At 37.6% G+C, this 26,550-nt stretch overlaps 1 protein-coding gene and 1 pseudogene across 7 annotated transcripts in view; one reads left to right on the plus strand and one right to left on the minus strand.

Moving 5' to 3' along the window:
- Positions 1-26,550, minus strand: part of EPB41L5 (erythrocyte membrane protein band 4.1 like 5) — a 145,709-nt gene that overhangs the window by 107,630 nt on the left and 11,529 nt on the right. For all 7 annotated transcript variants that reach the window (XM_035702380.2, XM_025429184.3, XM_049097096.1 and 4 more), the window contains exon 3: positions 14,492-14,596. In XM_035702380.2, coding sequence (XP_035558273.1) covers positions 14,492-14,596 — 105 coding nt within the window. The remainder of the gene's footprint in view (positions 1-14,491; positions 14,597-26,550) is intronic.
- Positions 4,061-4,698, plus strand: LOC112647888 (60S ribosomal protein L19-like; annotated as a pseudogene).

Genomic DNA, 26,550 nt, shown 5'->3' on the forward strand with positions numbered 1-26,550 from the left:
CTGTTCCTACCAAACCAGACAAAAATATCACAAGAAAAAAACCTCACAAAACTATAGACCACTATTCCTTATAAATACAGACACCAAAATCTTTAACAAAATACTAACCAGAGACAAGATGGTGGAAGAGTAGGGGTTCCTCGTTTAATCTGTTCCCCCTACTAACCTAGTTAACTTTCAAACCATCCTTAACACCTATGAATTCAATCTGAGATGTAGAGAGAACAGCTGGAACACTATGGAGAGAAAAGTGATCACTTCTTACAAGGCAGGGGTGTGGAGAAAAGAAATGGAGGGGATATATCGAAAGATAAATGGGGGGTGGGGAGCCTTTGTAAACTGGCTGCAAGAAAGTGGCACAGTGCACAACCTGGATGTTTAGAAATCTGCTCCTGAGAGAGTCCTCCCTGTGTTCAGTGTAAAACGGCAGAATCCCAGGAAGGGCGGTAAAGTCTCAATATTCCTGGAGACAGAGAATAATAGGGGTCCCTAGGAGAAAGCTCAAGTTGTGCCACAGACGGCAAACGACGGTCGGATGGATGCCATCCTAGGTCCCAGTAAAGGACTGGAATGCAGCAACCTGCCTGGGGCATCTGGGAGAGGCAGGCCCGGGGTACAGTCCAGGGCCAGGCAGCAGCAGACAGAAGCGGGACATCCTCTGTTCCCTCCAGGATGTGCAGAGCCGGGGAGTGTACAAGAGGGCAAAAGCTCTCCCCGCTGCCAGGCAGCCTTCAAATCATACGAATCAGTGCCCCCACACCTGTCCCCAGGAGGATCTGGGCCAGTGCACTGAGAGACTGCAGTTTGGTACATGTGGGGAGCTGTTGGCTCTGGGCTAGAGATCTGGTCGCTGACGGTTTTTTTTTTTCCTCCTTTCACCTGGGAGAGGTGTGGCCTCCAAGGAACAAAGGCCTCACAGGAAAAACAGCTTCACACTGAGCTCAACCACCGGCAAGGGGTGGGACATCTCTGCCCAGACAGAGACACCTCAGAATCAGGGCAGCAGGCCCCTCCCAGAAGAATCTGCTAGAAGAACAGGGGAACAGCCAATTTATTAATCAAGTAGAACTGGAAAAATCCAGGACTAAGGGAAAAATAGTGTATAGAATGACGTTTTTTTCCCATACAATTCATTTATCTTTCAGGTTAAAAATTTCCAATAGGGATCCCTGGGTGGCACAGCAGTTTGGCGCCAGCCTTTGGCCCAGGGCGTGATCCTGGAGACCCGGGATCGAATCCCACATCGGGCTCCCTGCATGGAGCCTGCTTCTCTCTCTGCCTGTGTCTCTGCCTCTCTCTCTCTCTCTGTGTGACTATCATGAATTAAAAAAAAAAAAAAAAAAAAAAAAATTCCAATATTCTTTCTTTTTTCCTGCCTTAACTACAATATTTTATCAGCTCTTCACTTTTAAATTTTTTCCTTTTTTTACATTCATATTTTTACATCTCATAGATACATTCTTCATTTTGGGCTTCTTTCCAACATACTCAATTTAATTTTTGTAAACATGTAAGTTAAGGGGAGCTTGGGGGGAGTTGTCTTGTTTTATAATTTTGGAATTTAGAACCCTCTAACACAGAGACCAAAATACACTCAGAGCCAAGTGGAGCGTCATGTTGGTCCACTCTGTGAGATTATATTCTCTCTTCCTTCCCATTCTGCCCTCTTTTGTCTTCTTGTTATTATTGTTGCTGTTATTTCTCTATATAAGTTTTGCTGGTTTATATAAATTTGGAATTTAGCACCTTCTAACACAAAGAACAGAATACACTCTGAACTAAGAGGATCACCCTCTTGGTCCACTCTGTGAGACTGTATTCTCTCTTGCCCACCACCTCTTCCCACCCCCTCTTAAAAAAACTTTTCCTATTTTTTAAAATCTGTTTTTCACTTTTGTGGCCTTTTTTTCCTTTTTATTTTCTGGTCCCTGATCTCTTCAGAATTGTCTAGGGCATATTTTACTTAGGTCGTCGTTGATACTTTTGACTCTGCTCACTCATACAGCCATTCTGCACTGGGCAAAATGACTAGAAGAATTCACCACAAAAGAAAGAGCCAGAGGTAACACTCTCTTCCACAGATCTCATGGATATGGACTTAAGTAACATGTCAGAGATATAATTCAGGAGTACAATTATAAAATACTGGTGGCTTTTGAATAAAGCATAGAAGACTCTAGAGATTCTCTTACTGCAGAATTGAGATCTCATCACACCAAAATTAAAAATACTTTAACTGAGATGCAGTCTAAACTGGATGCTCTAACTGCTAGGGCTAATGAGGCAGAAGAGTGATACAGAAGACAAGTTGACGGAAGGAAGGAAGCTGAGGGAAAAAAAGAAAAACAAGAGCCCATGAGGAGAAGCTCCAGGAAATAAGTGATAGTTTGAAAAAGAATAATATTCGTCTTTTTGGGATTCCAGAGGGTGTGAGAGAGAGAGAAAGAAAGAGAGAGAGAGGGAGAGAGAGAGAGGACCAGAAAGTATGTTTGAACAAATCATAGCTGAGAACTTCCCTAATCTGGGGAAAGAAATGGGAATTTATATCCAAGAGACAGAGAGACTCCCACCCCCCAAAAAACATCAAAAACAGATTAACACACCAACATATAATAGTGAAGCTTGCAAATTTCAGATCTAAAGAGAAAATCCTAAAAGCAGCTCAAGACAAGAGACTTCTAACTTCTATGGGGAGAAATATTAGATTAAGAGAGACCTCTCCACAGAGACCTGGCAGACCAGAAACAGCTGGCGTGATACATTCAGGGTACTAAATGAGAAAAACATGCAGCCAATACTTTATCCAGCAAGGCTGTTATTCAGAATAGAAGGAAGGATAAAGAGCTTCCATGATAGAAATAAAATTTAAAAATATGTGACCAGCAAACCGGCTCTGCAAGAAATATTAAGGGGGACCCTGTAAGTGAAGAGGGAGCCCAAAGAAACAGGGACTGTACAAATAATACCAGGACACTAAATTCATATCTTTCAGTAGTTACTCTAAACGTGAATGGGCTAAATGATCCAATCAAAAGACACAGGGTTATCAGAATGGATAAAAAAGCAAGACCCATCTATATGTTGTCTATAAGAGACTCATTTATTTTATTTTTTTAATTTTTATTTATTTATGATAGTCACAGAGAGAGAGAGAGAGAGGCAGAGACATAGGCAGAGGGAGAAGCAGGCTCCATGCACTGGGAGCTCGACGTGGGATTCGATCCTGAGTCTCCAGGATCGCGCCCTGGGCCAAAGGCAAGTGCTAAACTGCTGCGCCACCCAGGGATCCCAAGACTCATTTATTTTAGACCTAAGGACATCTCCAGACTGAAAATGAGGGGGTGGAGAACAATTTCCCATTCAAATAGTCCTCAAAAGAAAGCTGGGGTAGCAATGCACATATCAGATAAGTTAGATTTTATTTATTTATTTTTTTTTTGATAAGTTAGATTTTAAACCAAAGATTGTAATGAGAGATGAAGAGGGACACGATATCATACTTAAAGTTTCTATCCAACAAGACCCAACAATTATGCATATTTATCCCCCTAATGTGGGAGCAGCCAATTATATCAATTAATAATTAAAGAGATACATAGATAATAATACATTAACAGGAGACTTCAACATAGCACTCTCAGCAAAAGACATATTTTCTAAGCAGAAGATCGCCAAAGAAACAGGGGCCTTGAATGACACACTAGATCAAATGTATTTCACAGAAGGTTGATCCAAAGTGCCGGTGGGCGGTGGGGTTTGCTCCCATGGTCCCGGGTGGGAGAGATGAAGTGGAGGCAGCCCTGAAGCAGCCGGTCCCAGAGCTTGGGGCTGGCCAGAGCGCACTAGGCCCGAGCCTCAGCAGGGGGGAGGGCTTCCCGAGAACACTAGGCCACGGAAGGGTGGGCCCCGCACCCCATGTGGGTTGCAAGCAACTTGCCGAGACAGTAGAAGGGCCGCGGCAGGGACTAGGTTGTGGCCCCCTTACTCATTGGGCGCCCGGGATCAGACAGAGCTCTGCTTCCATGTGACATAGGACAGGTCTCGTCCAGGCCTTGGGCCTCAGACTACTTAAGATATGCTCAGGCTTCAGAAGAGGCTTGCCTCCAGTGTCCTCTGCTGTGGCAAAAAGAAGGTCTGGTTGGACCCCAATGAGACCAATGAAATCGCCAATGCAAACTCCCGTCAGCAGATATGAAAACTGATCAAAGATAGGCTGATAATCCGGAACACTGTGACTGTCCATTCCCGAGCTCGGTGCCAGAAAAACAATCTGGCCCACCGGAAGGGCAGGCATATGGGCATTGGTAAGAGAAAAGGTACTGCCAATGCTCAAATGACTGAGAAGGTAACGTGGATGAGGAGGATGAGAATTCTACGCAGGGTGCTCAGAAGATACCGTGAATCTAAGAAGATTGACCGCCACATGTATCATAGCCTGTACCTGAAAGTGAAGGGTAACGTGTTTAAGAACAAGCAGATTCTCATAGAACACATCCACAAGCTGAAGGCAGACAAGGCTCGCAAGAAGCTTCTGGCTGACCAGGCTGAGGCCCACAGATCTAAGACCAAGGAGGCCCGCAAGCGCCGTGAAGAGCGGCTCCAGGCCAAGGAGGAGGAAATCATCAAGACTCTGTCCAAGGAGGAAGAGACCAAGAAATAAAACTCCCTCTCTCTTGTCTGTACATAGTGGCCTCAGCATTAATCAGATCAGTTACTCAATAAAACAAACCTTTATCTGCTAAAAAAAAAAAAAAAAAATGGATTTCACAGATATATACAGAACCTTCCATCCTAATGCAACTGAATACACATTGTTCTCAAGTGAACATGGAACTTTCTCCAGAACAGCCCACATACTGATTCACAACTCTGGTCTCAACCAATACTAAAAGACTGGGATTGTCCCCTGCATATTTTCAGACCACAATGCTTTGAAACTAGAACTCATTCACAAGAAGAAATTTGAAGAAATTCAAACACATGGAGGTTAAAGAGCAACCTATTAAAAGATGAATGGGTCAACCAGGAAATTAGAGAAATTGATTAAAAAGATTCATAGAAACTAACGAAAATGAAAGTACAACTGTTCAAAATCTTTCAGATACAGCAAAGGTGTTCTATGAAGGAAATACATCTCAATACAAGCCTCCCTTAAAAATTGGAAAAATCTCAAATACTCAAGCTAACCTTACATCTAAAGGAACTAGAGAAAGAACAGCAAAGAAAGCCTAAAACAAGTACAAAAGAGATAATAAAGATTAGAAGCAGAACTCAATGAAATAGAGATCACCAGAAGAACTGTAGAACAGATCAACGAAACCAGAAGCTGGTTCTTTGAAAGAATAAGAGAGATAAACCCCTAGCCAGACTTACTAAAAAAAAAAAAAAAAAAAAAAAAAAAGACTCAAATTAATAAAATCACAAACAAAAGAGGAGAGATCACAATCAATACCAAGGAAAACCAAACGATTTTAAAAACATAATATAAGTAACTATATGCCAACAAATTAGGCAATCTGGAAAAAATGGATACATTTCTGGAAACCTACAAATTACCAAAACTGAAACAGGAAGAAGTAGAAAACCTGAACAGGCTAATAACCAGTGAGGAAATTGAAGCAATCATCAAAAACCTCCCAAGAAATAAAAGTCCAGGGCTAAAAGAAATAATACCTATTCTACTGAAGCTGTTTCAAAGGATAGAAATGGAAGGAAATCTTTTGAACTTATTCTATGAGGCCAGCATTATCTTGATCCCAAAACCAGACAAAGACCCCCCACCAAAAAGGGGAATTACAGACCAATATCCCTGATGAACATGGATGCAAAAATTCTCACCAAGATACTAGCCAATAGGATCCAATAGTACATCAGGAGGATTATTCAACATGACCAAGCAGGAGTTACCGCTGGGATGTAGGGGTGGTTCAACATTTGTAAAAACAACATGCTCAATCACATCAATAAAAGAAAAGACCAGAACCATATGATCCTCTCAATAGATGCACAGAAAGCATTGACAAAATACAGCATCCATTCCTGATTAAAACTCTTCAAAGTGTAGGGATGGGGGGAACATTTCTCAATATCATATAGCCATCTATGAAAAGCCCACAGCGAGTATCATTCTCAATGGGGAAACACTAAGAGCCTTTCCCCTAAGATCAGGAACACAACAGGGATGTCCACTCTCATCACTTTTGTTCAACATAGTAACCAGAAGTCCTAACCTTAGCAATCCAACAACAAAAAGAAATAAAAGGCATTCAAATTGGCAAAGAAGAAGTCAAACTTTCACTCTTCGCAGATGACATGATACTGTATATAGAAAACCTAAAGACTCCACCCCCAAATTGTCAGAACTCATTTCAGCAATATGGCAGGATACAAAATCAATGCCCAGAAATCAGTGGCATGTCTATACACTAACAATGAGACTGAAGAAAGAGAAATTAAGGAATCAATCCCATTTACAATTGCACCCAAAAACATAAGATACCTAGGAATAAACCTAACCTAAGAGGTAAAGGATCTATACCCTAAAAACTACAGAACACTTCTGAAAGAAATTGAGGAAGACACAAAGAGATGGAAACACATTCCATGCTCATGGACTAGAAGAATGAATGTTGTGAAAATGTCTATGCTACTCAGAGCAATTTACACATTCAATGCAATCCCTATCAAAACAGACTTTCTTCAGAGTTGGGACAAATAATCCTAAGACCTTATGGAACCAGAAAAGACCATAAATAGCCAGAGAAATGTTGAAAAAGAAAATCAAATCTGGGGGCATCACAATGCCTGACTTCAAGCTGTATTACAAAGCTGTCATCATCAAGACAGCATGGCACTAGCATAAAAACAGACACATAGATCAATGGAACAGAATAGAGAACCCAGAAACAGACCCTCAACTCCATGGTCAACTCATCTTTGACAAGGCAGGAAAGAATATCCACTGGAAAAAAGACAGTCTCTTCAATAAATGGTGCTGGGAAAACTGGACAGCCACATGCAGAAGAATGAAACTAGACCATTCTCTTACACCATACACAAAGATAAACTCAAAATGGCTGGAAGACCTAAATGTGAGACAAGAATCCATCACAATCTTAGATGAGAACACAGGCAACGTTTTTGAACTTGGCCATAGCAACTTCTTGCAAGACACATCTATGAAGGCAAAGGAAACAAAAGCAAAAATGAACTTTTGGGACTTCATCAAGATTAAAAGCTTCTGCACAGCAAAGGAAACAGTAAACAAAACTAAAAGACAACCTACAGAATGGGAGAAGACATTTGCAAATGACCTATCAGATAAAGGGCTAGTATCCAAGATCTATAAAAAACTTACCAAACTCCATACCCAAGAAACAAACAATCCAGTCATGAAATGGGCAGAAGACATGAACAGACATTTCTCCAAATAAGACCTACATATAGCCAGCAAGCACATGAAAAAATGTTCTATGTCACCTGCCATCAGGGAAATACAAATCAAAACCACAATGATTGGGCAGCCCCAGTGGCGCAGTGGTTTAGCGCCGCCTGCGGCCTGGGGTGTGATCCTGGAGACCCCGGATCGAGTCCCACATCAGGCTCCCTGCATGGAGCCTGCTTCTTCTTCTGCCTGTGTCTCTGCCTCTCTCTCTCCTCTGTGTCTTTCATGAATAAATAAATAAAATCTTTAAAAAAAACAAAACAAAACAATGATTTACACCAGTGAGAATGGCTAAAATTAACAAGAAAGAAAACAAATGTTGGCATGGATGTGGAGAAAAGGGAACCTTCTTGCACTGCTGGTGGGAATGCAAACTGGTGCAGCCACTCTGGAAAACAGTGTGGAGGCTCCTCAAGAAGTTAAAAATAGAGCTACCCTATGACCCAGCAATTGCACTATTGGGTATTTACCCCAAAGATACAGATGTAGTGAAACGATGGGGACACCCACACCCCAATGTTCATAGCAGCAATGTCCATAAATAGCCAAGCTGTGTGTAAGGAGCCATGATGCCCTTCAACAGATGAATGGATAAAGAAAATGTGGTGTGTGTGTACACACACACACATATATACATTTATATATACATACACACACAATGAAATACTACTCAGCCATCAGAAAGGATGAATATCTATTATTTACTTCAACATGGATAGAACTGGAAGGTACTATGCTGAGTGCAGTAAGTCAATTTCATATGGTTTTGAGAAAGATAATTATCATATGGTTTCACTCATATGTGGAATGTAAGAAATAGTAAAAGAGACTATTAAGGGAAACTGAGTGGGGGAAAATTAGAGAGGAAGACAAACCATGAGAGTCCTAACTGGGAAACAAACAAAGGGTTTGTGGTGGGTGGGGGAATGGGGTAACTGGGAGATAGGCACTAAGGAGGGCAAATGATGAAGTGAGCACTGGTTGTTATATGCTGGCAAATTGAAATGAAATAAATTGAAATAAAGTATTTTTAAATATATATTTTAAAAAAAATTTTTAAGAACCCAAAATACTAGCAAAGCAAATCAAGCAACATACAAGGGGATTATACACCATGACCAAGTGGGATTTATCCAGAAAACCAAAGTTAGTTCAACATATTAACAAAGAAAAAAACTATCAACATAATACACCATATTAACAGAATATAAGAGATAAACCATATGATCTTCTCAATAGATGCAGAAAAAAGGTGTTGCGTTTTGTTAAAAAACCCAACACCCTTTTATCATAAAAAAAAAAAAAACACTCAATAAAACAGAAATAAAAGAGAGCTTCCTTAAAGTGATAAAGGGCACCTATAAAAATCCCACACATAACATACTTAATGGTGAAATACTGAACACTTTCCGGTTCTAGCCAGGGCACTTAGGCAAAAAAAAAAAAAAAAAAAGAAAAGAAAAATGAAAGGCATGCAAGATTAGGGGGTGCCTAGTTGGCTCACTTGATGGAGCATGTGGACTCTTGATCTCAGGGTCTTGAGTTCAAGCCCACACTGGGCATAGAACTTACTTAAAAAATAAAAATGAAAATACATCAACACTGAATAATATATAGAGCTGATGAATCACTATATTGCACAAGTGAAACTAATATAACACTGTAGGCGTGCCTGGGTGGCAGTCAGTTAAGCATCCAGCTATTGGTTTCAGCTCAGGTTGTGATCTCAGACTCTTGAGATCCTGCATTGGGATCCATGCTCAGTGCAGAGTTGGCTTAAGATTCTTTTTCCCTCCCCTTCCCTATGTGTGCACATGCTCTCTGTCAAATAAATAAGTCTTTAAATAAACAAATACACATACATAAAATGGGCAAAGGATTTGAATAATTTCTCAAAAAAAGATATATGAACACCCAATTAGCACATGAGAAGATATTCAAGATTACTAGTCTTTAAGGAAGTTTAAATCAAAACCACATGAGACCACTTCATACAACTAAGACAGCTAGAATCAAAAATGAATATTGTGTTCGTAAGGATATGGCAAAATTAGAACCCTCACACATTGCTGGGAGGAATGTGGAATGGTATAGTCACTATGGAAAACAGTTTGATAGTTCTTAGAGTTACCTTAAGACCCAGCAAATCCACTCCTAGACACATACCCAAGAGAATTGAAAATTATATTCATGCAAAAACTTGTAAACAAATACTGATAGCACTATTCCTAACAGCCAAAATGAATGAACCCAAATGTCCATCGATGAATGAACAAAATGTGGTATATCCATTCAATGGAATATTATTTAGCCATTAAACATCAAGTACAGAGATGCTACAATATAAACCCTGAAAATATTATGCTAAGCATGTTTCCAGACTCAAAAGGCTATATATATCACATGATTCCATTTACACAGAATTTTCAAAATAGGCACATCCATACAAATAGAAAGATTAGTGTTTGTAAGGGGCTGTGGGACGGGGGTAATGGAGAGTGACTGGCAATGTGAACATGGTTTCTTTTGCAAGTTATTAAAATGTTCTGGAATTAGATAGTGGTGATAGCTGCATAACACTGAATATATAAAAAACCACTGGTAAATTTTATGATTTATAAATTATATCTCAATTTTTAAAAAGTGGCCTACTTTAGGCAAAAGACTAATCACCTTAATTAAAACCAACTTTGTTTTCCTCAAGCATGCCTTCTCTCTTCTAATCCTCCCACTCTAAACCATGCCTCTAGGGAGATAACTCTTCAACCCTATCTCCAAAGAAGTACTTTACATATTATTCTGTATTTATAAGATAATTGGCTCATAAGAAGCTTCCTCTTCCCAAATAATTCATTCCAGAAGTAAGAAGGCAGTCTGGGCAATGCCAGAATCTGTTCAGGGAGAGGTTAGAGACTGATTCCATCCAAAGTAAGTGATCACTCTGATAAACATATTGATGAGAATCAAAGCTTGGATTCTGTAGAAGAAAACTATAAATATGGGAGAGGAAAAAACTATAGTAAGCTCTGTAGCATTGGACTGGAATTGGGAGCTACAGGTGTGAAGTCGTAGTGTCAATTTATATAGATAGACAAAAATAAACATGAACATATATTCTCTAAATCTGACCACAAAGCCAATTGGAAAACTGGCTAATTCCAGGGCTGGAACAAGGAAATACAATATGAATATGGAACACACTCTTGGGCCAGAAAGTAAGATACCCAAAGAATGATGGGTGCATGTATCAAGAACACAGAAGACATCTTGAAGCAGCTTTCATTGGCCAAACTTGGGAAACTTCGAGCATCAAAAGACAGTAACAAATTATAACACAATGGATAAAACAGGAATCCATTAGCTCATAAATAAACAGTAAGTCTGATAAAGTCTCAAAGTAACTGCCCACAAAAAAATAAAATAAATTTTTAAAAACTTATTAATTAGAAAGAGAAAAAGAATATAATGGAAAGGCCTGGTAGATAACACTTTAACCAAGGGACCAAAGTTAATATCAGGGTACTTGGGTGGCTCAGTCAGTTAAGCATCCAACTCTTGATTTGGGTTCAGGATATGATTTCAGGGTTGTGAGATCAAACTCCACACTGCAATGCTCCACACTGGGTGTGGAGCCTCCTTAAAATTCATTCATTCTCTCTCTCCCCACTCTACCCCTCTCCATCCTGTCTCAAAAAAAAAAAAAAAAAAAAAAAAAGATTCAAAATTAATATCACTGGTAATGGGACAAAATGAAATTAAATGTCACTAGGTAAAATGAGAAGAACACAGCATCACTTCGCTTATTTTCCTGCCAAAGTATCTAATAACCTACTTCCTGAGAAAACATCAGAAAAATCCAAACTGAGGGACAGCCTATAAAGTAACTGGCCTATATCTTCAAAAGTATAAAAGTCAAGGAAAAACTGAGGAACCACAGTATTCTAAGATGAAGGCAACTAAAGAAATTTGATAACTGAAAGTAAAACGTGATTCTGAACTAGGTTGGCTATAAAGGGCACTATACAGACAACTGGCAAAACATGGGAGTCTCAGGACTAGAGGTGGTAATGTTACAATGTCAGCTTTCTGGTTCTGATGGCTATACTCAATTATGCAGAATATGCTTGTAGGAAACATACACTAAATAATTCAGGGTGAGAAAACATCTGTAACTCTTTCTCAAATGGTTCCACAAAAAGTTATTTACACTGTTCTTGCAACTTTTCTGTCAATATGACATTATTTCAACTACAAAATTAAATGCGTACATGAATATAAAATGAGCTGGTATTAAAAAAATGAGCTAGTATAAGCAAAAGTAAACAACAGCAAACTGAGATTTTACATACTCACAGGAAGAAAAGTAAATGGATAATTCCAATCATACATATTTTGGACTGACCTTAAATAACCAATACATTAAGCTTTAACAAATTAATTTTACATTTACAAGATCGAATATTCAAGATTGAAATGTGACATGTAATTCCTTGATCACTTTTTAAAGTTTTTTATTTTAATTACAGGATACTTAACATACGGTGTTATATTAGTTTCAGGTATAAAATATAGTGATTCAACAATTCTATATATTACTTAGTGCATGTTTTGGTAAATGTATTCATTAATACCTATCACCTATTTTGTCCACCCACCACCCCTGTAGTAACCATCAGTTTGTTCTCTATAATTAAGAGTCTATAAGTTTGTCTCTTTTTTTTCCCCCTTTGCTCATATGAGTGAGATCATATAGTATAGTATCTGTCTTTCTCAGACTTACTTCGTTTAACATTATACTTCCAAACGTACTGTTATAGCTCCAAACATACTGTTGCAAATGGCAAAATATCATTCTTTTTTACAGTTGAATAATATTCCATTGGATAAATATACCATCTCTTCTTTAGCCATTCATCTATTGATGAACACTTGGTCTCCATAATTTGACTCTTGTAAATAATGCTGCAATAAACACAAAGGTGTATATATCCTCTGAATTAGTGTTTTTGTATTCTATGGGTAAATACCCAGTAGTGCATTTACTAGATTGTAGGGTAGTTCTATTTTAATTTTTTTGAGGAATCTCTGAATTATTTTCCACAATGGCTGCACCAGTGTGCATCCCAACCAGCAGTGCACAAGTGTTCCTTTTTCTCCACACCCTCATCAACACTTGTTTCTTGTGTTTTTGACTTTAGCCATTCTGACAGGTGTGAGGTGATATCTCATTATAGTTTTGATTTGCACTTCTCTAGTAAGTGATGATGAGCATCTTTTCATATGTTTGTTGGTCATTTGGAGGTCTTCTTTGCAGAAATGTCTATCTGTATCTTCTGCCCATTTTTAAATGGGATTATTCAAAATTTTGGGGGTGTTGAATTAGTATAAGTTTTTTATATATTTTGGAAATTATGCTTTTTATCAGATATGTCATTTGCAAATATATTCTCCCATTCAATAGGATGCAATTTAGTTTTGTTGATTATTTCCTTTGCAATGTAGAAGCTTTTTATTTTCATGCAGTCCCTACAGTTTATATTTGCTTTTATTTCCTCTGCTTGTGGAAACCTATCTAGAAAAATGTTGCTATGGCTATTATCAGAAAAACTACTGCCTGTACTCTCTTCTAGGATTTTTATGGTTTCAGGTCTCACATTTAGGTCTTTAATCTATTTTGAGTTTATTTTTGTGTATGGTTTAAGAAAGTGATCCAGTTTCATTCTTTTGCATGTAGCTGTCCAGTTTTCCCAACACCATTTGTTGAAGAGACTTTTTCCCATTGCATATTCTTGCCTCCTTTGTCAAAAAACATATAATTATGGTTTTGTCTCTGGACTTTCTATCCTATTCCATTGATCTGTATGTTTATTTTTGAATGAATGAATTAACATCTCACTCCAAAAAGAACCTGAGAATTCTTATATATTATTCCTGTGAGTCCTAAATATTACAATTAATGTGTCACTAAACACATACACTCCTCCATCACAGACTTCCAGAATTCAAAGCTTAATGTCTTGATATCCTTATCTCTATTCCTTCTCCCTCCCTGCTACTGTGAATATCCTATTACGGCCTTAATGTTTCTTTTATCCCCCAGTGTTTGCAGTGATTCCTTCTGACTTCAATCTCTGCCCATTCCAAATAACCCTACACAATACTTTCTGAAGCAAAATATAACTTCCCTGCTTGAAAAACCCCTAATTCCAATTATTAGAGAATATATATTGCCCATTTTTTAATACTTTTGGTATTCAATTTGGATGATATGGCCACTAATCCTCCTTCCAATCTTATTATCTACTACTTTCTCTCAAAAATCCTCCAGTCAAATCCTAGTATATAGTACTCAGATCTTTGTAAAGCCTCCAATTTCCTACCCTAAGACATATGCTGTTCTCTCATCAAAAATACACATCATCGGGGCGCCTGGGTGGCTCAGTGGTTGGGCGTCTGCCTTTGGCTCAGGTCGCGATCCCAGGGTCCTGGGATCGAGTCCCACAACGGGCTCCCTTTGGGGAGCCTGCTTCTCCCTCTGCCTGTGTCTCTGCCTCTCTCTGTGTGTGTCTCTCACAGATAAATAAATAAAATCTTTAAAAAAAATACACATCATCAACATTTATTGAATCACAGATCAGGAAGGGATGTTGAAGATAACTATTCACCTTAATCTGCAAGTTAGTAACTTTTATCACTTACCCAAGAACCCACAAAACTCCCATTTTAGCACCCTTTCCATTACACAGTGATTCTCAAACTTTAGTATGCCCAACACCCAATCCAGTGATTATTAAAAAGACAGATTTCCTAGCCTCATCTGCAAAGATCATGCTCTAGTAAGATGGGCTAGGGCCAGGACTCAAGTTTTTTTAACAAGCACTTTAGGTTATTTTGAAGTGGTCAGAGCTTCAGACCATAATAAGAAAATCACCAAAAAAAAAAAAAAAGAGAATGCTGTAAGAATATGTAGCCTTGTACACTTAGCACATCATCTGAAATTTTCCATCTGTACTCCCACATTGGGACCTCCAGAAAACAGCTACTCACTGCTACTTGTGCAGAATCCATAAATCTCAATCCAAAATAGTCACTTTCAATAAGGTCCAAGTGGTACATTATCTGATCAAAGAGCTCTTGTCCTTTGGCTTTTTTCTGAAAGGTAAGAAAATAAATTAATCAACAAATGACTAAACACACACACACACACACACACACACACACACACAAATGACTCACAAGATCAATAAGCTTAAAATGAAGATGGTTTTAGTTATACAAGATCTAGGGGCACCTAGGTGATTCAGTCAGTTAAGTGTGACTCGATTTCATTTTTTTTTTTTTTTTAAAGACTATTTATTCATGAGAGAGAGAGAGGCAGAGACACAGGCAGAGGGAGAAGGGGGCTCCATGCAGGGAGCCCAACGTGGGACTCGATCCCAGAACTCCAAGATCACACCCTGAGTCGAAGGCAGACACTTAACTGCTGAGCCACTCAGGCGTCCCTGACTCCTGATTTCAGCTTAAGTCATGATCTTAGAGTTCTGAGATCGAGCCCCACATTGGACTCCACATTCAGTGGAGAGTCTATTTGAGATTCTCTCCCTTTGCCCCTCTCCTGGCTCTCTCTTAAATAAATAAATCTTCATAAGATCTACTTAAAAAAATTACTTGCAATACCAAAAATACTACCATATATCAGGTAATGTGTAAGATATTAGAATTTTCCAATAGACTACTTAAAACCAAAGAGAATTTGTGATCCATATGCACTTTTTTTTTTAATTTTTTTTATTTATTTATGATAGGCACACAGTGAGAGAGAGAGAGGCAGACACACAGGCAGAGGGAGAAGCAGGCTCCATGCACCGGGAGCCTGACGTGGGACTTGATCCCGGGTCTCCAGGATCGCGCCCTGGGCCAAAGGCAGGCGCTAAACTGCTGCGCCACCCAGGGATCCCTATATGCACTTTCATGGAAAGTGTTACCTCTTATTAACCAACAAATATTATCTTGTACTAAATAAGGAGAAACTCTTATTTCATCTTGTCAATTTTTAGAGTCCCTACTTCAACAGAGCTTCATAATGTAACTGGAAAGAGAAAACACACAAGAAAATTTAGAAACTGAAGCATGAATCATGTGGAACAATACACTTGCCAACAGATTTTAGAGATAAGATAATCATAGACTAGAATCATCAGTGAAAACTTGGAGATCAGTCTTAAACTAGAAAAGAATATAAGGTAGGCAATAGTAAAAACAAAAATGGAAGGTGGGAGGAAATATGGGACAATGAAAAAATATCATCATCAATGCAGAAGACACCAAATGTGGAGGGAAGGGTCAGTAATAAAGAAAATTGTTTGGAAAAAGCAGTTCTCAACGTGTGGTCTCAGGACCCAAGGGTTATCCCAGATACTTTCAAAAGATCCACAAGGTCCTAGGATTCTCCTCATGTAACTCAATCTAAACAACATATTGCAATAGAGTAAACTTAAGTATGTTCTCTCAGACCAGACATTAAAGAGATAGGCAAAAGTGCATAAGACAATGCTACTCTTCTCACTGAATTCTTTTGTTGTTTAATAAAACAGATGTTTTTTTTTTTTTAAGATTTTATTTATTTATTCATGACAGATAGAGAGAGAGGCAGAGACATAGGCAGAGGGAGAAGCAGGCTCCAAGCAGAGAGCCCGATGTGGGACTTGATCCTGGGACCTTGGGATCACACCCTGAGCTGAAGGCAGATGCTCAGTTGCTGAGCCATCCAGGCATCCCTTAAACAAATGTTTTTCACAAAAATACTTGTATGTCATTGGGGCGCCTGGGTGGCTCATGGGTTAAGCATCTGACTTTGGCTCAGGTCATGATCTCAGGGTCCTGAGATTGAGCCCCGCATTAGGCTTCCTGCTCAGCAGGGAGTCTGCTTCTCCCCTTCCCTCTGCCCCTCACACCCCTCATGCTTGTTTGCTCTCTCTGTCTCTCAAAAAAATGGATCTTTTTGAAAAAATACATGTATGTTACTTCTTTATAACTTAAAAGGGGTAGATTATTGCTGTTTTAAAATTAACTGATAAATATATTTTTAATTTTTCTTTGATTTCTAATAAGGTAACTATCAACAGATACAACCCACATAAGCAAAAGCATTGCTAGGATCTCAGTTTTCAACAATTTTCATACACACCCTATCCATGCCCCTCCTCTTTTAAATTGTGATTCAAGGCAGTTCTTGTAAAATATGTATATTTACACTTATTTTTTTACTGAATCATCACTCTCTGCCTTTTAATGGATATCTTTATTTCAACTTGTATTTTTGATTTTCCTGCACTTTTTAAGATCTTACTTGACAGAGAGAGAAAGAAAACACAAGCAGGGGGAGCTGCAGGCAAAGGCACAAGGAAAAGCAGGCTCCCCACCAAATAGGGAGCCCAATGCCAGGGGCGGGGGGTGGAGGGCCCTTAGATCCCAGGACCCTGGGATCATGACCAGAGTCAAAGGCAGAGGCTTAATTGACTGAGTCACCCAAGCACCCCTCCTGTACTTTTTACAACCTTTCTTTTTGATATATAAAAATGCTATCCATATATCCCTTTACCAAGAGAAGAACTTTACCACGCCCGCATTCTCATGATTTCCCCTCCATTCAATCCTCATTTTATGAACATATTCTCTCTTAATTCTTTTCTCTGGATGTGGCTATTTTTTTTAAGACAACAATCTTTATTTTGGTATTCTGATCATTCTTTACACTCTTACATGTATACATCACATACATCTAGTAGCATCTGCTAGGTTTGTTTCTCCACTCATTTGAGTTCTTCCTACAGAAATGATCCCCATGTGGGACTTTGTATAGCTAATCTTTAAAGGTCCTCTATGTTTGGGAATATTTTAACCATGCTACAACACTCGAATGACAATTTTCTCCTTATAAAATGCAAGATTCAAAGTTCTTTTCTTTCAGTACTCCCTTCAGTATTCAAAATGTATTACACTATCTTCTTGCTGCTTATGTTACTGTTGAAAAGTATGATGACAATTTGAATTCTGGTCCTTAATAATGTTATTAATTCTCTTGGTAAGCTTTTAGACTTTTCTATCTCTGATAGTTTTAAATTTCAATGTAATATGTCTAGGTGTGGTTTTCTTCCTTAACCGTATTTGGTATTCTACTGGGCCTTTTTAAAAAATCTGTGATCTTTCATCTCCTTTCAATTCTGGGAAAACAATATATTTCCTCAAGTATTCTTCCTCTATTTTTTTCATTTTAAATTTCCTACCTAAGTGCTGGTACTTCTTTTTCTTAAACATACATTCATTTAATACTCACAATTACTCTGATGATTATGGCTTATTTGTCCACTTAACAATAACATAGAAAAAAGTTCAGAGCTTTAGTAATATGATAAAATTGCATAACTAAAAAATGACAGGCTAGAATTTGAATTTTGCGGTCTTCCAAGCTCCAACTCCCTAAGGGTTACACGTTACACTGAGATTTTACCTGGAATGTCACCTCTGGGATCAATAATTAGATACCCTCAACTTCTTATCACAGCCTTGTCTCTAACTTGTTCATAAAATTTCTCTCAATGCTTAGGTTCTCCAACTACATGGGAATTTCCAGTATATTGACCCCACTTATTTTCATCTGCCCCCATTTCTCCTTTTTTTTAACATAACATAAATTTTACCATTTTAACACATACAATTCAATGCTATTAAATATATTCTCAATGTGTACAACCATCACCACTATTCATTTCCAGAACTTTTCATCCTACCAATCAGAAACTCTGTATTCATTACACAACCATTCTTCACACTCCTTTCCCTCAATTCTTAGTAACCTCTCTCCTACTTTCTGTGGCTTGTGAATTTGCGTCTTCTACATACATTATGTAAGTAGAATCATACAATGTATGTCCTTTTGTCCCTGGCTTATTTCACTTAGCATGTTTTCAAAGTTCATCCATGCTGTAGCAGGCCCCAAAATGTCATTCCTTTTTGAAACTGAGTAATATTCCATTGTATGTATCTACCATGTTTATCCATCCATCTGCTAATGAACATTTGGGTTGTTTTCATTTTTTGGCTATTGTGAATACTGCTATGAACCATGGCATACAAGTATCTGAGTCTCTGCTTTCAATTCTTTTGGGTATATACTTAGGAGTAGAATATGATAATTCTATGTTTAACTTTTGAGAAACTGCCCAATTGTTTTCCACGGTAGCTGCACCATTCTGCATTCCCACCAGCAATGCATAAGGTTCCAATTTCTCCACATCTTCCACAATATCTGTTATTTTCTGGGGTTGTTTTGCTTTGTTTTGTTTGATCCAACCATCCTAATGCATGTGAAAGGGCATCTCATGTGATTTTGATTTCCACTTCCTTAATGTCTAGTAATGTTGAACATACTTTCATGTGCTTATTGAGCATTTGTATATTCTTTGTAGAAGTATCCAAGTCCTTTGCATTTTAAAGAAAAATTGTATTGAAGTATAGTTGACATACGATATCACATTAATTTCCAGGGTAAAACATAGTGATTCAACAATTATATAAAGTACATTTATATAAACCACAATAAGTGTGGTTATCTGTCGCCATATAAAATTATTTCAGTATTACTGACTACATTCCCTATGCTCTACTTTTTAATCACCCTAACTTATTTACTTTATAATTAGAAGTCTGTACCTCTTGATCCCTTCATCTGTTTTACCCACCCCCAACTTCACTACAAATTCATTTTTCAGCTGCATCTAAACTCTCACTTGCTGCTTATATTCTTCTTTCTCTTTCCCCTACCAAATTATTCCAGGTCATCACCTCTTTCAAACCTGGTCTTCACTTCACATCCTATTTTCTGAAGATTAAGACCATCAAGATATTACCTTTTCATCAGCCTTCCATCTTTCCCAGCATAAGATGGTAGTCCTTTCTAGAATGTTCATCCTATAATCTCTACCTGTATAGATAAAACCAATTCCCGAGAAACATTTTTCCTATTCATTTAACAAACTCAGAACTCCCCTATCCAGCCATTCTCCAGCTGCTATTATGTTCTTCCTTTTTTACTACCAAATCTCATGGCAATTATTCAATTTCCCTTCATGCACTTCCCTACCAATTAAATAATATTAAGCACCTACTAGGAACAAGGGAGTATAAGAAGTTCAAAAAATGTAAGTTTAAAAAAAAATGTAAGTTTGTCCCAATAATTCCTTTAAATCCTCTAAATCTGGCTTCTGAACACATCATTCCACTGAAGCTCCTTTCTCCACTTCATTCTTTTTACTCCTCTCCCAATGACGGCTGACTATGCTCTTATGATCTTCCACACAATCAATATCACCACCCTCCACCAGAAATGAACTGTATTTTACTCAGGTCTAATATTCATTTCCTCCCTCCACCATATCCATGTACTAAGCATTCCTTCTGCAGTCTCCATGCCACTATTACTCTATAACCCCATCATCTTGTGTTTTGCTACTATACAATCTCCAGATTTTTTTCCCTATGATCAATCAAGGAAACCAACTCTAAATCATGTCTCTTGAGTACTAACAAATCTTAAATGGACTAAATCTTAAATGGACTTAAATGGCAAAAATCCATGAATTTTTTTAAACAGCTTTGAGATATAGTTCACATACTGTATCTTTCACCTATTAAAAGTACAAAATTCAAAGGTATATTCACAGATATGCACAACCATCATAATTTCAGAACATCTTCGTACCTCAAAAAGAAGCCTCGTGTCTTTTAGCTATTGCCTCTCAAAAAGAAGCCTTGTGTCTTTTAGCTATTGCCTCAAGCACCATTCCCACCACCCCTTCAGTCCCTACCTATCTGCCCTTAGCAACCATAAACCACTAATCTCTTTTGTCCTATAGACTTCTTTATTCTGGTCTTTCATATGAATGGAATCATCATATAATATGTGGCCTTTTGTGACTGGCTTCTTTCACCTAGCACAATGTTGTCAAAATACACCCATGTAGTATGTATCAGTACTCCATTTCCTTCATGGCCAAATATCCCATTATATGGATATAACACATGTTGTTTATACATTCACCTTTTGACAAATAGCTAGGGTTTTCTATCTTTAGGATAGTAAAAATAACACTGTTATGACTACCTGTGCACAAGTTTTTGTCTAAACATGTCTTCAATTCTCTTGGATATATACCTAAAAGTTGAATTGCTGGGTCAAATGATAATAACTATGTTCAATCACTTGAGGAACTACCAGGCTATATTCCAAAGCAGCTGCACAACTTTATATTCCTGCCAAAAAGTATAAGAGGGTTCAGATTTCTCCACATTCTCACCAATACTTAGTATTATCTGACATTTTTATTTTAACCTTCCTAGTTGATATGTAGTATCTCACTGCAGTTTTAATTTGCATTTCTCTGATGACTAATTATGGCAAGCATCTTCTCATGTACTTAACCATTTGTATATCTTATGTGGAGAAGTGTCTATTCAGATCCTTTGCCCATTTTTAAATTGGGTTCTTTTTATTATTGTGTTGCAACAATTCTTTATATATTCTAGTCATAAGTACTTATCAAATACATAATATGCAAATAGTCTTTCCCATTATGTGTGAGAACATTCTCACTTTCTTGATAATGGCCTTTGAGACACAAAAGTTTTTAATTTTGATAAAAGTCCAATTTATTTTTTCTTATTTTGTTATTCATGTTTTTGGTATCATATCTAAAAACTGTGCCAAATCCAAGGTCATAAAGATTTATCTCTATTTTCTGTTCAAAGAGTTTTATACTCCTAGCTCTCATGTTTAGGTCTTTGATCCATTTTGAGTTAATTTTTATACATGGCATGAGCTAAAGTTCCTACTCATTCTTTTGAATATGGCTATCCACTTGTCCTAGCACTACTTGTGGAAAAGCCTATTTTCCCCCCCACTGAATGGCTCCGCCACCCTTGTCACAAATCAATTCACCATAACCAAAGCTTCTTGAGGAAGAACAAAGCTGGAGATCTCACAATCCCAGATTTCAAACTATACTACAAAGCTATGTTAATAAAAACAGCATAGTACTGGCACAAAAACAGACACACAGATCAATGGCACAGGATAGAGGGCACAGAAACAAATTCACTCCTTACATGGCCAATTAATCTACAATAAAGGAAGCAAAAGTATACACCAGGGAAAAGACAGTCTCTTCAATAAATGACATTGGAAAACTGGACAGCTACATACAAAAAAATGAAACTGGGCCAGTATCTTGCACCATATACAAAAGTCAACTCAACGTGGATTAAAAACCTTACTCTAAGACCTAAAACTGTAAAACTCTCAAAGGAAAATACAAGCAGTAATCTCAAGGACCCTGGCCCTAGCAATACTTTTCCAGATAAGTCTCCCAAAGGAAAATACAAGCAGTAATCTCAAGGACCCTGGCCCTAGCAATACTTTTCCAGATAAGTCTCCTCAGGCAAGGGAAACAAAGCAAAAATAAACTATTAGAACTACATCAAACTAAAAAGCTTTTACACAATGAAGGAAATCATGAACAAAATGAAAAGCAATCAACTGAATGGGAAAAAGTATTTACAATGATATATCCAATAAGAGGTTAAAATCCAAAATAAAGAACTCATACAACTAAATACTCTAAAAACAAATAATTTAAATCATTTGATTAAAAAATGGGGAGAGGACCTGACTATACATTTTTAACAAAAAAGACATACAGATGGCCAACAACATGTAAAAAGATGCTCAACATTACTCATCACCGGGGAAACGTAAACCAAAAACCACAGTGAGGTATCACCTCACACCAATCAGAATGGCTAGGATCAAAAAGACAAGAAATAAGTTCTAGGGATCCCTGGGTGGCGCAGCGGTTTAGCGCCTGCCTTTAAAAAATTTAAAAAAATTAAATTAAAAAAAAAAAAAAAAAAGAAAGAAATAAGTTCTACTGAGGATGTGGAGAAAAGGGAACCTTCATGGACTGTTGGCAGAAATTTAAATCGATGCAGTCACTATGGAAAACAATAGGAAGGTTCCCCAAAAAATTAAAAACAGAAGTATGATATGATCCAATAATTTCACTGCTATTTACACAAGGAAAACAAAACACTAATTCAAAAAGATACATGTGCCCGTTTATTGCAGCATTGTTTACAATAGCCAAAATATGAAAACATAAGGGCCCACCGACAGATGAATCAATATAGAAAATGGGGTATATATACAATGGAATATTACTCAGTCATAAAAAGAAGAATGAAATCTTGCCATCTGCAACAACATGGATAGATCTAGAAGGTGTTAAACTAAGTAAAAGCAGTCAGAGAAAGAAAAATACCATGTGATTTCACTTATATCAGAATCGAACAAATGAAAATATACAAAAAAAACAAACAGATTCATGAATACAGAGAATAAACTGATAATTGCCAGAGGGGAGGGAGGTGGGAAGATGGGCCAAATAGATGAAGGGGATTAAGAGGTACAAACTTCCAATTATAAAATAAATAAGTCACAGTGATGAAAAGTACAGCATAGGGATTATGATCAATAATATAATAACTTTGGTCAAATGGTTAACTATTTATCATGGTGAGCATTTCATAATGTATATGTAATTGTCCAATCATTGTGTTGTACACCTAAACTAATACTGTATGTCAAGTATACTTCAATTAAAATTTTAAAATTAAAAAAAAAATTTTAAACCAGATAAGAGGGATCCCTGGGTGGCGCAGTGATTTGGCGCCTGCCTTTGGCCCAGGGCGCGATCCTGGAGACCCGGGGTCGAATCCCATGTCAGGCTCGCTGCATGGAGCCTGCTTCTCCCTCTGCCTATGTCTCTGCCTCTCTCTCTCTCTCTGGGTGACTATCATAAATAAACAAAAATTTAAAAAATAAAAATAAAATAAAATCAGATAAGAACACTTTTTTTTTTAAATTAAAATTAGTTAGCAAGGACAGCCTCGGTGGCTCAGCGGTTTAGCACCGCCTTTAGCCCAGGGTGTGATCCTGAAGACCCGGGATCGAGTCCCACGTCAGCTCCCTGCATGGAGCCTGCTTCTCCCTCTGCCTGTGTCTCTGCCTCTCTCTCTCTGTGACTCTCATGAATGAATGAATGAATGAATGAATAAATAAATAAATAAATCTTAAAAAACAAAATTAGTAAGTACTGAATAGACATTTTCCCAAAGATGTGCAAATGGCAAGTATACATATAAAAAGATGCTCATCGGTAATCATTGGGAAACTACAAATCAAAACTACAAATGAGGTATCACTTCACACCCACTAGGACAACTACAATTTTAAAAAAGGAAAATAAATAAATAAATAAATAAATAAATAAATAAATAAATAAATAAATAAATAAAACAGTTGCTATGGAAAACAGTTTGCCAGTTCCACAAAAAATTAAACATAGAATTATCATATGACCCAGCAATTCCACTCCTAGGTATCATACCCCAAAGAATTAAAAACCTGTATTCCAAAAAACACTTGTAAATGAATATTCATAGCAGCACTATCCACAGATGCTAACAGGTGGACATAACCCAAATGTCCATCAACTGGTGAGTGGATAAACAAATTATGAATTATCACACAATGGAACATTATTCAACATAAAAAGGAATGAAGTATTGATAAATGTCATAGTATGGATGAACCCCAAAAACATTAGGCTAAGTGAAAGAAAGGTCACAGATTGGATAATACTCCATTTATATAAAGCATTCAAAACAGGCAAATTCATAGAGAAAGAAAGCCAACTAGCAGTTACCAGTGTCTGATGGGAGTTAGAGTTTCCATTTAGGATGCCAAAAATATCTTAAAACTAAATAGAGGTGATGATTGCACAATACAGTGATTGTGTTGTGCAAAACACCAATGCACTTTTTAAAAAGTTTTATTTATTTAAGTAATCTCTACACCCAACAAGGGTCTCAAACTCATGACCCTGAGATCAACAGTCACACACTCCTCAAACCAGCCAGGTGCATTTTTAAATGGTTAATTAAAAAAAAAAATAAAAAGGTTAATTTTCTGGGGTGCCAGAGTGGCGCAGTTGGTTAACCGTCTGTCTTTGCCTCAGGTCATGATCCCAGGGTTCCGGGATCGGACTCCATATTGGGCTCCCTGCTCTATGAGGGGCCTGCTTCTCCCTCTCCATCTGCCTGCTACTCCTCCTGCTTGTGTGAGCACTCTCTGTCAAACAGAAAAATAAAATCTTTAAAAAAAATCAGAGGGCAGCCTAGGAGGCTCAGCGGTTTAGCACCACCTTCAGCTCAGGGCAGCATCCTGGAGACCTGGGATCGACCATACTGGGCTCCCTGCATGGAGCCTGCTTCTCCTTCTGTGTGTCTCTGCCTCTCTCTGTGTCTCTCACGAATAAATAAATAAAATATTTTTTAAAAATAAATTAATTAAATAAAATAAAAATAATTTAAAAAATTTTTAAATCAGAAAGGCCTTAAATAATGGAATAAAGTCAGGGGAATCCTTGGATGGCTCAGTGGTTTAGTGCTGCCTTTGGCCCAGGGTGTGATCCTGGAGTCCCGGGATCAAGTCCAACATTAGGCTCCCTGCATGGGGCCTGCTTCTCCCTCTGCCTGTGTCTCTGACAATCTCTGTGTGTGTGTGTCTCTCTCCTGAATAAATAAATAAAATCTCAAAAAAAAAAAAAAAAAAAAAAGAATGGAAAAAACTTAAAATTATTTAAAAAAAAAGACACTAGGAAATGTGAATCCTACTACTTTGCTCCTTTTCAGTATTGTTTTGGCTATTTTGAGTCCCTTGTAATTCCATATGAATTTTAAAATTAGCTTGTCAATTTCTAAAACTAAATCAACTGGTATTCTAGTGGGGATTATGCTGAATCTATAGGTTGATTTGGGGTATCCTGTCATCCTTTTTAAGATTTTATTTATTTATTCATTAGAGACATAGGCAGAGGGAGAAGCAGGCTCCTCTGCAGGGAGCCCAATGCGGGACTTGATCCCAGGACCCTGGAATCATGACCTGAGCTGAAGACAGACGCTCAACCACTGAGCCACCCAGGTGCCCCTAGGGCTGCCCTGCCAACTTAACAATGTTAAGTCTTTATAAACACAGGATAGTTATAAATGTTATTTATCTAAAAGTATAACTACACATGGACTATATAATTTAGAGCCTTCAGTGTCTACATCAGCAAAGCAGATTTTTAAAATTAACACCAATTGATTAATCAAACACTTTTTATTAACGTAAAACTTGGGAGATAGAAAAATAATAAAAGACACCAGATTTAGTATTTACTAAACAATACTAAGCTCAAAAACCAAAGAACTTTACTGTGACATTTCCAAAGAGAAAATTAAAAATGAGATAGTTAGAAATTTCTACCTGATGCTTTTATCATTCACTGAAAGGCATTAGGCATTCTCACTGTATTTAGTTTTTTTAAAAGGGGGTGGGGGGCCACAAGTAGAAGGTACTTACACCACTTCCCCAGTTTGAAAGAAAGTCAGAAAGAAGAAAATGACCGTTACTACTGGTATATTTTAATTTGAAGTCCAGAGATTTAAATTAAATTACTCTATTTAATCACTGATAATCACTTAAATATTGTCTGAGAAAATCATCTTAGTTCCACAATGGCTTGCTATGATCACTAATGACCTTAATCCTACTGGGAAATGAGTATGTGCTTCATCCAATTTCCAAAATCAATTCTAAATCCTCTTTTGGAATCATACCAGAGTGGTTGAGAAGCTACATCAAAAAAAGAGAACTTTCTTTTTAGAAATTAATATTCCTCTGATCTATTTTTTTCTTCTAGTAAACAGTTTAGCTGGCAGGCCAATGCCCATTTTATATCCATGTGAGCATCTAGAATTAGTTTACTAACTCTAGGATTTCACCTGCAGAGCTGAAAAGGCAATTGTTCTAGTTCCACAAAGAGTCAAATTTAAACCTCTTGGCTTTTTCACTGCAATTGTCTATATGAGAGTCAACTCCACCCTACAGAGCCTACCAAGCACAGGAAACCATTCTATACTAGTCACTAGCCATTTGTTCCACTACT

Source organism: Canis lupus, chromosome 19 (assembly GCF_003254725.2).
Source record: "Canis lupus dingo isolate Sandy chromosome 19, ASM325472v2, whole genome shotgun sequence".
Taxonomy (NCBI): Eukaryota; Metazoa; Chordata; class Mammalia; order Carnivora; family Canidae; genus Canis; species Canis lupus.